Source organism: Polyodon spathula, chromosome 6, assembly GCF_017654505.1.
Source record: "Polyodon spathula isolate WHYD16114869_AA chromosome 6, ASM1765450v1, whole genome shotgun sequence".
Classification (NCBI taxonomy): Eukaryota; Metazoa; Chordata; class Actinopteri; order Acipenseriformes; family Polyodontidae; genus Polyodon; species Polyodon spathula.
The window spans coordinates 24,608,451-24,623,455 of NC_054539.1; the positions used below are offsets into that span (position 1 = coordinate 24,608,451).

The 15,005-nt window shown below is 35.8% G+C and overlaps 1 protein-coding gene across 1 annotated transcript in view; it reads right to left on the reverse strand.

Moving 5' to 3' along the window:
- Nucleotides 1-15,005, reverse strand: part of LOC121317660 (1-phosphatidylinositol 4,5-bisphosphate phosphodiesterase beta-1-like) — a 330,252-nt gene that overhangs the window by 36,022 nt on the left and 279,225 nt on the right. The window contains exons 22-27 of the mRNA XM_041253828.1: nucleotides 14,263-14,362; nucleotides 13,442-13,546; nucleotides 11,881-11,990; nucleotides 6,149-6,281; nucleotides 5,627-5,680; nucleotides 3,206-3,425 (exon numbers count right to left, since the gene is read on the reverse strand). Coding sequence (XP_041109762.1) covers nucleotides 3,206-3,425; nucleotides 5,627-5,680; nucleotides 6,149-6,281; nucleotides 11,881-11,990; nucleotides 13,442-13,546; nucleotides 14,263-14,362 — 722 coding nt within the window. The remainder of the gene's footprint in view (nucleotides 1-3,205; nucleotides 3,426-5,626; nucleotides 5,681-6,148; nucleotides 6,282-11,880; nucleotides 11,991-13,441; nucleotides 13,547-14,262; nucleotides 14,363-15,005) is intronic.

A 15,005-nucleotide genomic window follows, 5' to 3' on the forward strand; every position in this document is an offset into this window, starting at 1 on the left:
CGGTTTTATTGTATGTCATGGTTTAGGTTAAAGAGACAACTTTGTAAAACAATAATTAAAAGCAAAATATAAACCTGTCTACAATACTGCATATTTCTAATCTGGGGTTGGGGTACTGCCATGCTGGTTCTCAGCATCTCTATGGGCTGTTTTCCAGCAATTGTATATAATTGTGTTTCTCAGCTCTTTCGACTGTACAGACACCGGGACCCAACAAATACTGTACACGACGAGTTACCACCTTGTTTTTAAGGGGTCAGCCAATAAGACTCAACAGACCACACGTTTTTAAAAGGTCAATGCGTACATTGCTGTTGTTGCTGTGCGAAAATGTCTGGAGAAACACATCATTCCTCCTGAATCTTTCAAAATAGTAGTTAGAGAATCATGAAGAGCCTCAACTAGAACAGCAGATTTAAAAAAAAAAAAAATTGTAAGACAGAAAATAAGTCATTAGCATTAGTTACATAGCACTAATGTTTGAAATGTGTGTCTGCACCTTTAAATTACAGGTCTGAATTAATGCACGTTACATTTTGACAGTTAGGGTTCCCACATATATTGATTGGGGGTTGGTCTTTATGCAGGGGATTCAGGAAGTGAAAATGGGAGAGAATCGTACGAGTGAGGCTGCAAGACAGCTCCTATTTTGTGTTGTACATCTCCTAATAATGTGTGCTCTCCCAATGAAGGCTTTTGAACCGTCTTATTGTGTATCAATAAGGTTTTGTCACAAGAGATCACGGAAGTCATGAAAATCGTGAATTTGAATAAAGTCTGTGAAATCTTGAAAATTAATATAAAAACACATTTAATTAGACACTGAAAATACAAATCTGTATCTGTAAATTGCTTGGTTGTGTATGCACGCAACATTTATGTGTACATTTATGTGTACATGCAGGTCAGCGAATGAGACATTTAAATGGGTGACAGCTAAAATACAAAAAATTGTGAGTGAGCTTTTTTTCTGTAAAGACAAAAGAGCAAAGGCATTGGAGAACAGAAGTTTACCAACTTACAGAGGCTTTCTTTACAACATGCTGTTTGTTTCAGAATCGTGGAATCGACTTCTGTCGCAGATGAATGCAATACGTCAGGTGCATACAGCTATAAAAGCTGTGCATCTTCACTATTTGCTGTACAGGATGCATGTCACAGCCCTTTTTACTGCAGCTGTTGTTCATACTTTAATACAGACTGCATTCGCCAAATTGGATACATTTAGATGTGCTGAGTTTGTACCTCTTATACAAGAGGTTTAAAAAAGTGACGTCGTTGGTACGTCCATCTGAGAACCCAAAAGGGAGAATTTCAAACATTAAATTAGAGAGATGCAGGCATGTGACAGTGAGAGATATTTGAGGTATTTTAGAATAATAGGTGAAAGGTTTGACGATCTGTTACGGCTGTACGCCTTTCCAAAAAAGATGCATGTTGCAAGATTGTAGATTACTTAATTCCAACTTGTCGCACAGAGTCTTAGAACTTATGTCGGTCTGAAGTAGGCCTATGTACTCTATGTACTACTACATTATTTGGTGACCTTTCCATGAATTCTTATTTTTTTGCCTCACCTTGCCCGTGAAATGTATTAAAAATGACCATGCCAAAACCGTAGCCTTATGTATCAACACTTAATACAGTAGCCTTGCGCAATCTTCTCAAAGCTAACGGAATTAGTTATCTGAAGAACAGCTACCCATTGTTTCTGTTGGGAATGGGTACATTTAGCAGCTGTTGTTTGATAAGATTATGGTGTCTTTCACATATCTTCTGGACAGATTAAAGAAGAACAGCAATTTCATCATCACTTTGTAAATCTCCATCAATTATATAGACGTTTAAATTCAGCTTCTGCATTTAATTCCTGGCTTTAACAAACAAACTTACAACCCACTTACCTCTCGGAAACCGATCACTGGCAATGATATTTAGGGCTTCATCTGTTTTAGGTTTGACAAAACTATCAATAACTTTACTCTCCATTCCCAGTTCACATTCCTTTTTTAATTTTTTTTTTTAATCTAACGCCACTTTAATGTTTTACATCTAAAACATAGTCCTTACTACTATCTTTGCATGCAACAGACACTTGTTTGGTCTGTGCAAGTGAAATTTCAAACTCACTCTGAGGAACTCATGACAACATTACCATAACGTGAGAGACATTTTAACTGTTTAATGAAAACCCAATCCAATTACCAAATTAACAATCAACTGACTTGTTATCAAATTAGGAAGAAAAGTGGCATAAACAATTCAAAGTGTTGAATCTCTAAGAAAAGCAGCTACAACTTCTCATGCCTAACGGCACTCAAAACTGAATTATTTTTACAGATTTAATACTTAGCGTTATTTATCCCATTCAGAAATACCACAGAGTGGGCTGAACTGTCTAGTAGAACTGCATGCAAGTCAGGGCAGTTTAAAATATGTACATTCAATACGCAGTTATCATTGTTATCGAATAATAATTATACCGTTTTAAACGACAATAAGTGCATTTCAGTCACAGCAGATGTTAGCATATTAGTGATGTATCGACGGGATGTATCTTGTAGTTTTGTGGTTTGTGTATTTTATCCCCCCCCCCAAGAAATCTGACAAATTTGAATGGATTGCATGATCTGAACTAATCACTTTCAATTGCATGTTCTAAAAGCAGGTGCACTGTGCTGTTATCCCCTTGATAGTTACTTGCTATGCCTCATTTACTTGCCTTTTGCATATAGTAAAATTATTTTTTCAAAATAAAACACACACAGCACAGTTTTTAGACGTGAAACCAAGTCAGGCTAGTATGTCAAAAACAAAACACCTCAACCTCCTATATTATTAGCTGCTTTAAATACTCTCCTAACACTTTTTCGAGCGTGGTGTATGCATTCCATGTATAATTATTAGCACAGTATACCATAAAGATTTCCTGACTATAAAATAAAACATTTTGACTGTCCCTGTTTGCATTGAAAATCAATTCACAATTCACTTGTGTTTTTATTTGGTCTTTGCTATCAGGCAAATAATTCAGGTTTAACTAGATCTTGGTGAGATGACACATGCCTGTGGAATAAAGTAATACAAGTTATAAAGAAATAAATGAAAAGTAATCTTGCAGATATAGATCAAATGGAAAGAAAAAAGGACAACTGGATTGTTAGAGAAAACACAAAGAAAAGTGATTCACAGCTACTCAACCTACCTTTTCTTACCGTCTCTTTTAGCACATTTTTGCAGCACAGCCCTTCTCCGTAAATACTCGCTCTGATACTCATTGTACTTGGCAGTGTGCTCCTTAATCAAATCTGTTGTTTTCTTGTGGTGTTTCTTTACCAGCTCCTTCATTTCTTTGTAGTGCTTTCTCTGCTCTCTTACAAATGCCTTTTGTTGCTTCAGCTCTTCAATAGTCTGTGCTTCTGCCTCTGTAATTATATATTGAGTAGAATGTCACAACCCTCTAAGTCCATCTTCACAAATAAGCCCTACATATCCACTGTCTGTTTGTAGGTAGGGCATTAATTGAATATATGAACCATGAGTTCTTATCACAGTTTAGGTGTTTTAAGTGTGTCCTGAATGTTGTCATATATACACAATTTTTACTTACATAGCTTTTAAAAACTCTCCTTGTTATTGCTTTGAAGTCCATTACTGCTATGATGATATCACCAAAACCTCTCAGTTTGCATAACAGTTTATTTATCTGTTTATTATCCCATGTAAATGTGTTATTAATCATAATTTATTACCGTTTAAGCACTTAAAGATATTTGGCGTGTTTGGGAAGACTCGGAGTAAGTCTGAGTAAGTACGTTTGTTAAAGATCTAAAGTGGAAAAATATCTAACTGTTTCAAGATAGTTCAAGATTGCTCACAGATTGTCCCAGAGATTACTATTGTGATGACTTTATTAAACACGCCAACCATTTATGAGCACATCAACAATAATAACTGATGATTAAGAACAAACACAGAAAAAAAAAAAAACATACAAATGCAGATGAATAAAGCTACTTAAAGGTGACTAATGTCACAGTCCTGCAAATAGTGCTTTCCCAATCATGGTCCTTTGGGACCCCTGTGTCTGTTGGTTTTCATTCCAACTGAGTTCTCAATTACTTAGTTGAACCCTTAATGGAACTATTAATGTGCTTATTTAACCTTTTTAATTGTTATCAGTTCCTAAAATGTTGCCGATTTCAAGTTACTTATAAAATCGTATAGTAAACTTGAAATCTGTTTAAAAGCTGAAAACAATTTAAAAAGGTCTAATTAAGAAAATTTAGTTCAATTAAGGTTTCAATTAAGTAATTGAGAAGTCAGTTGGAATGAAAACCTGCAGACACAGGGATCCCCCAGGACCAGGATTGGGTAACCCTGTTCTAAGGGCACTTTCATACCTAGTTCACTTGCAAGGGATTTGAATCATGTTTCATTCACAAACAAACTATTTGTTTTTCAAGTCTGCTTTGATTTGTTTCACAGCAGAAAAATTCAGGCGAACTTGAGTTTCTTTCAAAGTGCATTTAAATGTGTTTGTTTGGTTCACTTACAGCTTCATCCAGACCACAGTTGTTGGTTTCACATTGCACTTTTCCAAAGCACTCAGCTCTCTTGTTGATTACTAGAGCAGAAGCTCTCCCTGGTAAAACATTTTCAATCACGCCCAACATGGAGAATAATTTCTGTGATGTGGTTGAGTTGTCTGTGTTTCTTAGGTTTATTTGATGCTTACAACGTCAAAACATTGCCAAAAAAACTTAACATGTGAAAGAGCGTTGAGTAATTGACAGAAAAACACTATTCTTTTGGACGAAATGCCAGAGAGAATCATATCATGAAAAATATATACTTGTACATTCTTCCAACTCCAATTTTACTGTTATTGATCACAATAATAATAATAATAATAATAATAAATAATAATAATAATATAATAATAATAATAATAATAATAATAATAGCTTATTGTAAATGTTGTATGCGTGACAGTGTGTTGAGCTAAAGATGTAACAGGAGCTGGTTTACTAAACTCAGGTGGGGCAGCGCAAATGTAACAGTGACTAATGTCTGTACAAGAAGTATTGCTTTGTCTTGGTACAACGTCTTCCCTGCGAATGTATATGGCACAATTATAATAAAGCCAGACGGAATACTTTTCTTTGTTTGTGACAGTTTTGCTATTATGCTTAAAGAACACACTTGCTGCAATAGTAATTCAATCTCAAAACACTATAGAGTAATTTCATTAATAGGTTTTTTTGACAAGCTCTGCATATGTGCGACACGGGCAGAGACTTTCCTTGGTGCTTGCTGAAGCAGTATGTCGCTTCCACGATTTGCTTAGCTTTTTGGAGCGGTTTGTTTCAAAGTGAACTGGAATACTTTCTATCGCAAAAAGTTGAAATGGAGCAAAGTGGCAAACATAAAATATTTATATATGTATATATTCTATTCTCCTCAAAGAACTGCTTCCACTCAGCACATTTTGTAAAAAATATAAACTGACTCATGAAAATGTACAAATTTGAGTGGTGATCTGTGAACCATGTCATATTCTGAATGGTGGGCTTTAAAGGAAGATTTACACTGCATGTAATAGATCAAAAAACAATGTACTTACCAGACAAGACACTCTGAATGACATCTTCTGTTTTTATTGTAGATTTCACTGAGCCTACAAAAAAAATATTTTTTTAAATGTATTTATTGGAAAACATCATGGAAAAATAATTAATTTTCTATTTTATTTCCTTTCTAAAATTATAATTTTTTTTTTTAAATCCAAGTTAATTTTCAGTAAAGGGACCACTTTATTTTATTTTTTTGTGTGTGTCTGTGTGTGCGTTCAACTCTTCAGATATACGGTATATGATCTCTCTATCTGTAAATACTAAAATATTGTAACTTCCCTCACACACAGACTTGTGTTGGCTCATTAACCACTGCTAGTTGATCTTTTATTTGGCCATACAGCAGTTTTGTTAAGCAAATGTTATGAAATCCACTGTTCTTGTGGCTCTCCACCACATGTGGAGTCCTTTTAGATACATTTATGACAATTATCATTCTTGTCACTGGCCCCTTGACAGCTTTGAATAGAATCCAATGTTGGCAACAGTGGTTGCACTAGTTAATTTCATACCAGTGGGTGGCGGGGGGTGGACGATCTGAGACGGAGGTTTAGGTGCTATGCAGGGTTCGTGATTAACGCCATTTTCTGCTGGTGCGGGCTTGGGAGCACTAATGGACTCTGAAGACATATCTCCAGGTTCGATCTAAAATAACAATAAACAAAAGCAACAACAAATTAATTAACCTTCTTGATGAACCCACATTGTTTGGAAAATACCAGCAATTTGTTTTTTTTTCTTTTTTGGCAAATAACAGTTGCTCCTGTAGATTAAAATATAGTATTAAAATAAAAAAAAATTAAAAAATCCCAACATGTGGTTGCTACAGTTAAATCATACATAGTCCTTAATAAGCATGAAGTGTGTTTATTCATATTTGAGATTCAATATGACACCCATATCTATAGTTTAATAAACAAATTAAAAAAAGGACATTACAATATGCGGTAAGTAAAAATAATGTGCGTATATTTAGTATTTACTGAACACACCAATAGATTTTCAACTTAATAACAGTTTAAACGGTTCATAAGATTTCACCAGATACTGCACTCCCTCTGCCTTGCCTAAAGTCTTCAAAACACTCCACAAAAAAGGTACATGCAACAACTTTTAAACAAGCCTCTCTGTTACTATAATAGCTTTAAAGAATAAGCATTAAATTGTACCTCCTTGCTACTGCATATAGTATAAACATATCTGTGGTGTCCAGCTCTCCTACGCATTATTCAGCATGCTCTCCCGGCTGTTTTCTTCTCTATTACTCGTGTTTGCAGCCTGTGCTGTGCACTCTGTTTCTAATCATCCCACAAATTAAGTATCTTTAACACCAGCTCTGCCAAGGCTCAGCAGCAGCAGCACTTTGCCTTCTGCAGAAAACTCTTAGCCTGAGTAGGCCAAAATGCACGAAGCCCAGTTGCCATGGCACCTGTTGAGTGGTGGTTGATTTTTTGCTGCTTTTCCCCTTCGCTCTTTGACGGTAATTACAGAAACAGTGTAGACAAAGCTCATCACTGCTGCTACTCCATCAGTTGAAACTATGACAAGCCACTTCAACTATGTAGCCATTAATTTCTATGATAGAGTAGCTGTCTTTACTGATTATGCTGTTAATTTAATGTGGATTAGTAGCTGACTTTGCCATTCACTACAAAGTTATTTTACTGTTGCTTTAGATTGCTGTACCAGTGTTGTGTTCTGGAAGTTTTCTGATCTAGGCTGATAATGTTTAGTCACATATGTGTATTGGATTATTGGGTGTCCTGGCTAAATTTGTATTTAATAAAACAGATTATTTTGTTTCTTTGACTAAACCTTGAAAAGAGTGTTGTTTACTTATCCCGGCCCATCTATGAGTAAGGTTGTTTCAGTTGAATTAGAAGTTTAAAAAAAAAAAAAAGGTTCTGGAAGGTAAATTAAATGTATAGGTTACATATATTTTGTACAGGGCATGTTATTATATATTCATTATAGTTCAAATAGTTTAGAATTGTGATAAATCTGTAAAAGCCTGACAGTGTATTGCTTTTATTGTTCACTGTTTTTAAACAACACACAGGCTGATTTTATTCTTTCAATGATAGTATTCATTGTTTAAAACTGATGCAGTGATGTGACTAGCAATTACTACGGCAATAAAGAAACACACTACAGATCTTACAAACATAATTTTTCCTTTGTCATTTGTCCAAATCTAGTATGCATGTATAGCCTTCAAACTAGAGCTACAGTAGGCAGACAAAATGCAGGAGACTTCACATCTGGTAGCCTGTTGTTTAAAGAATTGCACATGCTTTTCAGCCTTTTTAGTTTTGGAAACTGAAAACTTTTTAACTGGCACTGCAGTACAAATTGACAGAGTAATACTGGGAAAATGTTCTGGTTAAGCTGTCCTTTGATCGTCTACATTAAGATATACTGCATTACTATTCTTCAAGATTTTTCCATAGTCTGGCTGAGCAAGGAATATGTCTCAAGTTTTAGTACAATGCTTTGAAATTTAGTCGAGAAGGTTGTTGATGAACAAATTTCTTGTTAAAAAGTTTAATTGCCACAGGTCATGTACATCACTTCCTGTCATTTCCTTTTCATACAGGGAGATATTTTGCCACAGCTTAATATATACAACTCTTTGAACGTTCATTTTGAAAAAAAAAAAAAATAAATTATAATTTTTTAAAATATATATTTAATACTACAAGGTACAGAGCTGTGTTCCTAATTTGTGCAGATGCTCAAACCCAAACGGATGTGAGCACCACAATTTGTTTATAAATTTGTATGTGAATTCCTGCTTCTAATCATGTTGAATGCATTCTCTCTGGTACTCTTTGCTCGCCTCCACGATAAATAAACTCAATATGATTAGAAGCAGCCACCAAACACTTACAGTATTATAGAAACAATTTATATGCATACAAACATGTGAAAGTGGAAGTTATATATATATATATATATATATATATATATATATATATATATATATATATATTTGATAGTTATGTTGTACATAAAGTGTGGGGGTGTCTGACAACATTACAAATCCATGTCAATGATCTGTTGTCTGACAACCCTGACCCTGGCGGCTTGTCCAGGAGGCTCTAATGATTCAAGAGCTTCTTCTTCCTCACCTTCCTCAAGTGCGACAAGAATTTATTGGTCGCCCAGCAATCTTTGACGTATAACTATGCTGTGCAGGATACAACATGCTACGAAGATCCTAGCCACAGTTTGGGGGTTGTATTGAACCACGGCACATTATTTGTGGAAAACTCATTTTTAGTAAATCAAAGGTCCGCTCGATCACATTCCTAGTGGATCTGTGTGCCCTATTGGCATGTACGCCTGTTCTTTGTTTGTGTGTGGATTAGACACAGGTGTTAAAAGCCAAGGATGCATTGCAAATCCGCAAACACCTGTAAGGAAACGTTATTGCAATATCTAGTGAGCCCTTTTCTATACCAAGACTTAATTCTTTACTCTTAGGTTTGTATTTGTATAATTAAAATCTACAGTAGAGGTCAGTTGTCATATAATGTACATATCCAGGTTCAGGCTACAGTTGCATTGATCATTTCTTGGTAATAACATTAGACTGGGTGCAAATAACGGTATATTGTTTTAGCAATACAACAAATGTTCTGTAAGGTTACAAATGGTTCAAACAAATTAATAAATCTCATTAACCGCAAGTATAGAAAAGGCTCAAATATTTTCATAACTACAAATATTGAATTATCTAGATAGTCTTACAATACTGACCTACTAATATGCCATCTGGTATTTTGGATCTCTGAAATGATTAAACACAGCGGATTGTGTCAAAATATAAGTCATGACAAGAGCCAGGGAAATGTGCACATATGTTCCAGATGTTGTAGGATGCATCACAAATCATCTGCACATTTAGTGAATGGAACCCCTTTTCTGTTCACATATGTATATGCATGGTGCTGCAGTGATCTGAATGCAAATCAATGGATTTCATTACTCTGGGAAATTGAGAGGGATACTGATATAATCATCAACACTCCTTATGAAGTCACCTGTGCCCCCCTGAAATGACCCAGATACACAGAAGGACAATGTTGCCGACACCTTCATATGTGGGGTACGGCAAGACCCCTTCTCGTAGGCAATTCAAGGTCCTCCCCCAGCCTGACAGAGGCCGACAAAAGCTGCCCTATCCAGACGCAATCAAGTTTTCAGATCGTCTAATCTGGTAAATCTAAGCAATTAACCCTGGTCCTGTACACCCTCTCTCTGTATCGTTGGCGTTGCAGCCAGGGTCTTTCAATCTCAGGCTTGCACTTAAGCTCTAAAATTAAATTTGCTGCTACAGCTGCTGCCACTCCCAACAAAACCACACAGTAGTTTGTTTATCCTATTTTTTTTTAGCACCAAAGAACTTAAATATTGTTTCAAGGTTATATACTTTTTCGTTAATTAAAACCCTTAATTAAAACCCAAATTATGACAATTAACACAGATTTCCTTTTAAATTCCCATGCAAACAAAAGAAATAGTTGCGGGAAGCACTGCTTGTTTAGAATACAACATTATTTCGTAAATGAACATAATTTAGGAAATCACATTGCATGATTATTTAATAATGAAATAGGCATAACGACTGCTTGAAAATACCCAAATCAATGCTACATACCGATTTGTTGATTAACACTTTGAACCTCCCCCCTCCCCCATCTCCCCAAATTAGTCTTATAACAATGCAATAATTTCTAATTTAATTCAGTTCTGATCATTCTACATCTATTTCACTTTCCAGTTATGGGTTCCACAAGTAATCAAGCTAGAAAAGAAAAAAACAAAAAACAGATAAGTTTAATTTTGCATGATACTTGAATGAGGGCAGATAAGAGCATTTGACAGCAGGGGAGTGATCATTTAAAAAAAATAAATAAATAAATAAAAAAGCTGAATTTGAGTCATTGTATGTGCAAACCACCTAAATAATTGTTTGCCATTTTCTTTTTTCTTACAATTTTACGCAGTACCGGTATAGGAAATGATCTTGCCAAAAGTAGCAAAAAGCTCAGATGACTCAGAAAAGTAGGTTTTATGAGAATAATGCTAAATTGTTAAAAGTGAATAATTCTAAATTGAGTGATGCTTACACAGCATGTACACAGGAAATGGGAAAGGCCAAATCTAGAATAGACACTATTTATATAATTAAATTCTGTTATCATTTAATTGAAACTGAATACACCCCTCTGTCATCCATTATAACCTCTGCAGTCTCTGCCTTATAAACATGTTTGTCCAAATTCAGTATGCATAACATATGACCTTAAACTAGAAGTAGACAGAAAAAACCCCAAAGAATCACATTAAACAGACACATGCCTTTCCCCTAAAGATGCACGTTTTCCTGATTTCTTAGCCTCTTTAATACAGAAACTATGAAAACATTCAAAACAGTGTTTCAAAGCAAATTTAATAGCTGAAAATGGCAATCCAGGCACAATTAATTAAAGAGTAAACAAAACCGATATCTGTCAAGGGAAAAAAGAAATCTAGGACAGGTTACAGTAATTTTTAATACTGGCACCCAAACTTGAAAAAGATTTGGGATTCCTGAAGGGGAAAGGTTCAAACCCTTCCTCTGTCTAACAATAAATCGACATCATGATGTCCTGCATTACTTTGGTTTATTCTATATGTAGTCCTGGTGGTCTAGGTTTATTTCTCATATTTCAAGTGACACCACAGTGGCAGGTGGTTTTGAGCAGTGTGTGTGTGGATTAAAAACATTTAAAATTTGCTGCAGTACAAAATTCACGCTCCTAACTAAGCCCCAGAACAAACAAACAGGCTCCTCTTATATGCAGATGGACACTCCCAAATTGGCAATCAATTAATTAACCAATATGAGAATTGGCACATTCCACACATGTATTTGCAGGGAAGGGCTTTTAGCCCCACCCTTGCCAAACTTTCATTTAAATCAGAGGTGTCCAATCCTGGTCCTGGAGGGCCAGTGTCCCTCCTGGTTTTTGTTCCAACTGTGCCCTAATTTACTTAATTTTAACAATAATTGGTAATAATTGGTCCAATTAAGTAATTTAGGACATAGTTGGAACAAAAACCAGGAGGGACACCGGCCTCCAGGACCAGGATTGGACACTCCTGATAAATCTTAGCAAACTTTATTTACACAAAAGCACACACCAAAACACAATATATTCCCTGTTACAAGTGCAGCCCTTCCACAAAAACTCACTTCTTTCTTTACTTCTTCTTCATCCTCCAGTGTCAATGCAGCCAGTTGTTTGGCTCTTTGTTCCATTAGGTTTACATATCTTATGGGGTTAGACAATGCTTCAATCACATCTAGAAATTAGAAAGCACAAGCAGTTTTACATTTAATTTGTTTTCAAACAGTTGTATGGGGTTTGATTGCAATTTAACAGCACTGTACCTTCACACTGCAGTACTAATTGAATTACCTCTGCAATGCAGCTCCAGTGATGACAGACAGCTGTAGCAGTGCAATATACAATAATTTACATTTAATATGTAATGCATTGTTTGTTTTTCACTATATACTTGTAACAGTATTTCTTTGTCTACTGGAGTCTAAAAACATGACACATGGAGTGGGGAGTGAGAAGGTTCAGGAAAACAAAATTACCATACACATCTTAAGCTATATACTGTATATTAACTTAACACAGATCTTACTAATGACACCTCCTGGCATGTCACAGTTTCTAGATGGCGCTGTGCATCTGACTGGTGCCTTTTAATTAGGCTTGCAAACTATTGAAGGAAGTCCGCTGCTATCTGGTGATGTACGTTTACCGGCTTTCTACGTGGTGTGCACATTACTAAGCATTTGGACACGATCAATAAACTATTATCTGCAGTGCTAAGTTTGCTGTTATTATGATGGATAGTGGGCTGATTTGTGCAAAAGAAAAAAAAAAACATCAGTGACAGAAAAGCCAGTGGCATAGACTAGAGGAAGGGGGGTGCAGTCCAAAAAGTCTGTGAACCACTGTGTTAAAACATTCTGTCTAATATTGTCTATGCGATCTTGAAAAGCTTTTTACCGGTTTTCCTATCATGCCGCTGAAAGGATACACAGTAGTAATATTAGTAGCTTGTAAACAATCCCTTTTCATATAGTTTATGATTCTTCATATAGTTTAAGTATTTGATGCTGTGCACTGAAACATTTTAAAGTAAAAGGACCTCAACAAAGACTACCTGTTTATAAAGGACCACATATTATAGGGCTAATTTATTCTAGGTACACACTTATAAAACCTGCCCCCTCAGATTATAGCAAAAAATTATTAACTAGTTAAAGTGGATTCATTACACCATTATGCATGAATTTAGTTACAAACTACCAGTACCAGGAAATGCACACAACAGTAACAATGAACTGTAATGATCAACAGGGATGGGCAAATACATATTTTGTCCAAATGTACTATTACATGAACCATAACATTTTACTAGTCACGGCTATTTACATATAAACTGCACAGTAATTGTTTAAATTATGATAATGCACATTCTGGAGACTGGAGAGGCTGTGGGATACTTCCTTAATAAGCCATCAGTTGCCAGTATTATTGAACTACACGTTGTGATAAGTGGATACAGATTTAAATATGTTTTTGTTATGTTAATTTTGGCATCAAGGGTGGTAGCTTAAAGATGTTGAATTCCATCACCCAATATGCAGAGGTTCTTTATTTAAGACTGAAGGGCTATCTAAATATGAACAAATATTGGCTATACTTTCAATATACTGAATAGTGGAATATTACCTGCAAAGGTGTCTGGAACATAATCTTTAACTTCTATATACACAAAAACAGTTGGCAGCACCAGAGGCTGATTCTTTTCATTCCTAAGGCTGATGTAGTGGTAACCTAAAAAAGGAGGCATTAGTATTAGTGGGGCTTTTTTAGTAACACAGAGAAAAAAAACAATTCTTCTATTAAGCCTGTGACCAGATTGGCTGGTGGTTACATCAGACCAGGAAATTAATGGATAGCAAAAGCAGACTGGGGTTTGAAAAATGCTGCTTACGCGTTTTATTAATAAATAACAGGTTTAAACAGAAACAAATCACTTTCACAAAACAGCACACCGAGCAAAATAAAGGTTTACACAAAAATAACTCAAAGGTTTACACAGACAAGTACCGTGCTGGTGCTTCCAGCATGAGTAGTAATTGTTATTAGTTTAGTTTTTCTCTGTACCTCCTTCTCTGTCCCGTTCTCCTCTCTGAACCCCCTAACCCGTTCAACTAAACCTACAGGTCTTTTATATTGTGGCTGAGGGGTCAACTGGCTATCAGTTACCTAATTTACCCCTCAGCCACATTCGGCACAGGCTTTAGCATACGCGTGGTCAACAGCCAGGTTATCAATAAGCACTCTCTGTTGACCACACATTCTCACCATTGTATCTGGATATCTAACCCCATCCAGGCTGTAAAACAATAACAATAAACTGTGTGTTTTAAATACACAACATAGTACATTTAAATAATAATACAATGAAGATAACATAACACAAAACATAATATTCACAGGGGCGGGGAGTCCCCCCATCACAAAAACGTATGCAATATATTACTTACCTGGTCGAATAGCTGAAACTGGTATTATCCGATGGCCTATAAATTTACCACCTTCTTCAAAGACTGCTATCCTTAGGGATGCCAAGGTAGGCAAAACAACCTAATTATATAGAAATAGTTAGATTTAGATACAAATATTACAGTTCCAAAGGTCAAGGATTTGATATAGAGTGTACATTTAAAGTAGGGCTATTCTGTTGCCAGTGTCCTACTAGTGGACACTTGGTCATGAAAATGGCTTTACATTTTTTGTGCAGAAAGTAAAAAATTGAGATGGACAGTGATTCTTTCTAATATCAGCCATCAATTACGTTGTTTAACAAGTTATATGAAACTTAACCCTATGTTGCATGCCGAGGCAGTGTTTTATTTCCTGGAAATTAATATTTGGTGTTTGACCAATTTTAATCAAGTTTGCTGATTTGGTTTTGAAGTACAGTTTGCAACATGAGTTTACAATCAGCCAGGGTTCTCTTTCCAACAAGGTTCCGGTGGAGCGTCTCGTTATAAACGGAGCCGCTGATACACCCTCATCGCTGATGAGCCTGGATTGATGGTCAGAGTGACTTCAACTTCAAAACAAGGACCATGAGTAAATAGCAGGAAATAGTTTAGGGAATTTTTATGTGACCTAAGTACACCATGGGTGTGCTAGGGAGAAGGTTCCTGGATGGAGGCCTCCTTTATATTGGGAGCAGTGCACAGCGCACATAGTTTCTCACATTTTGTTGCAGAGCAAATGC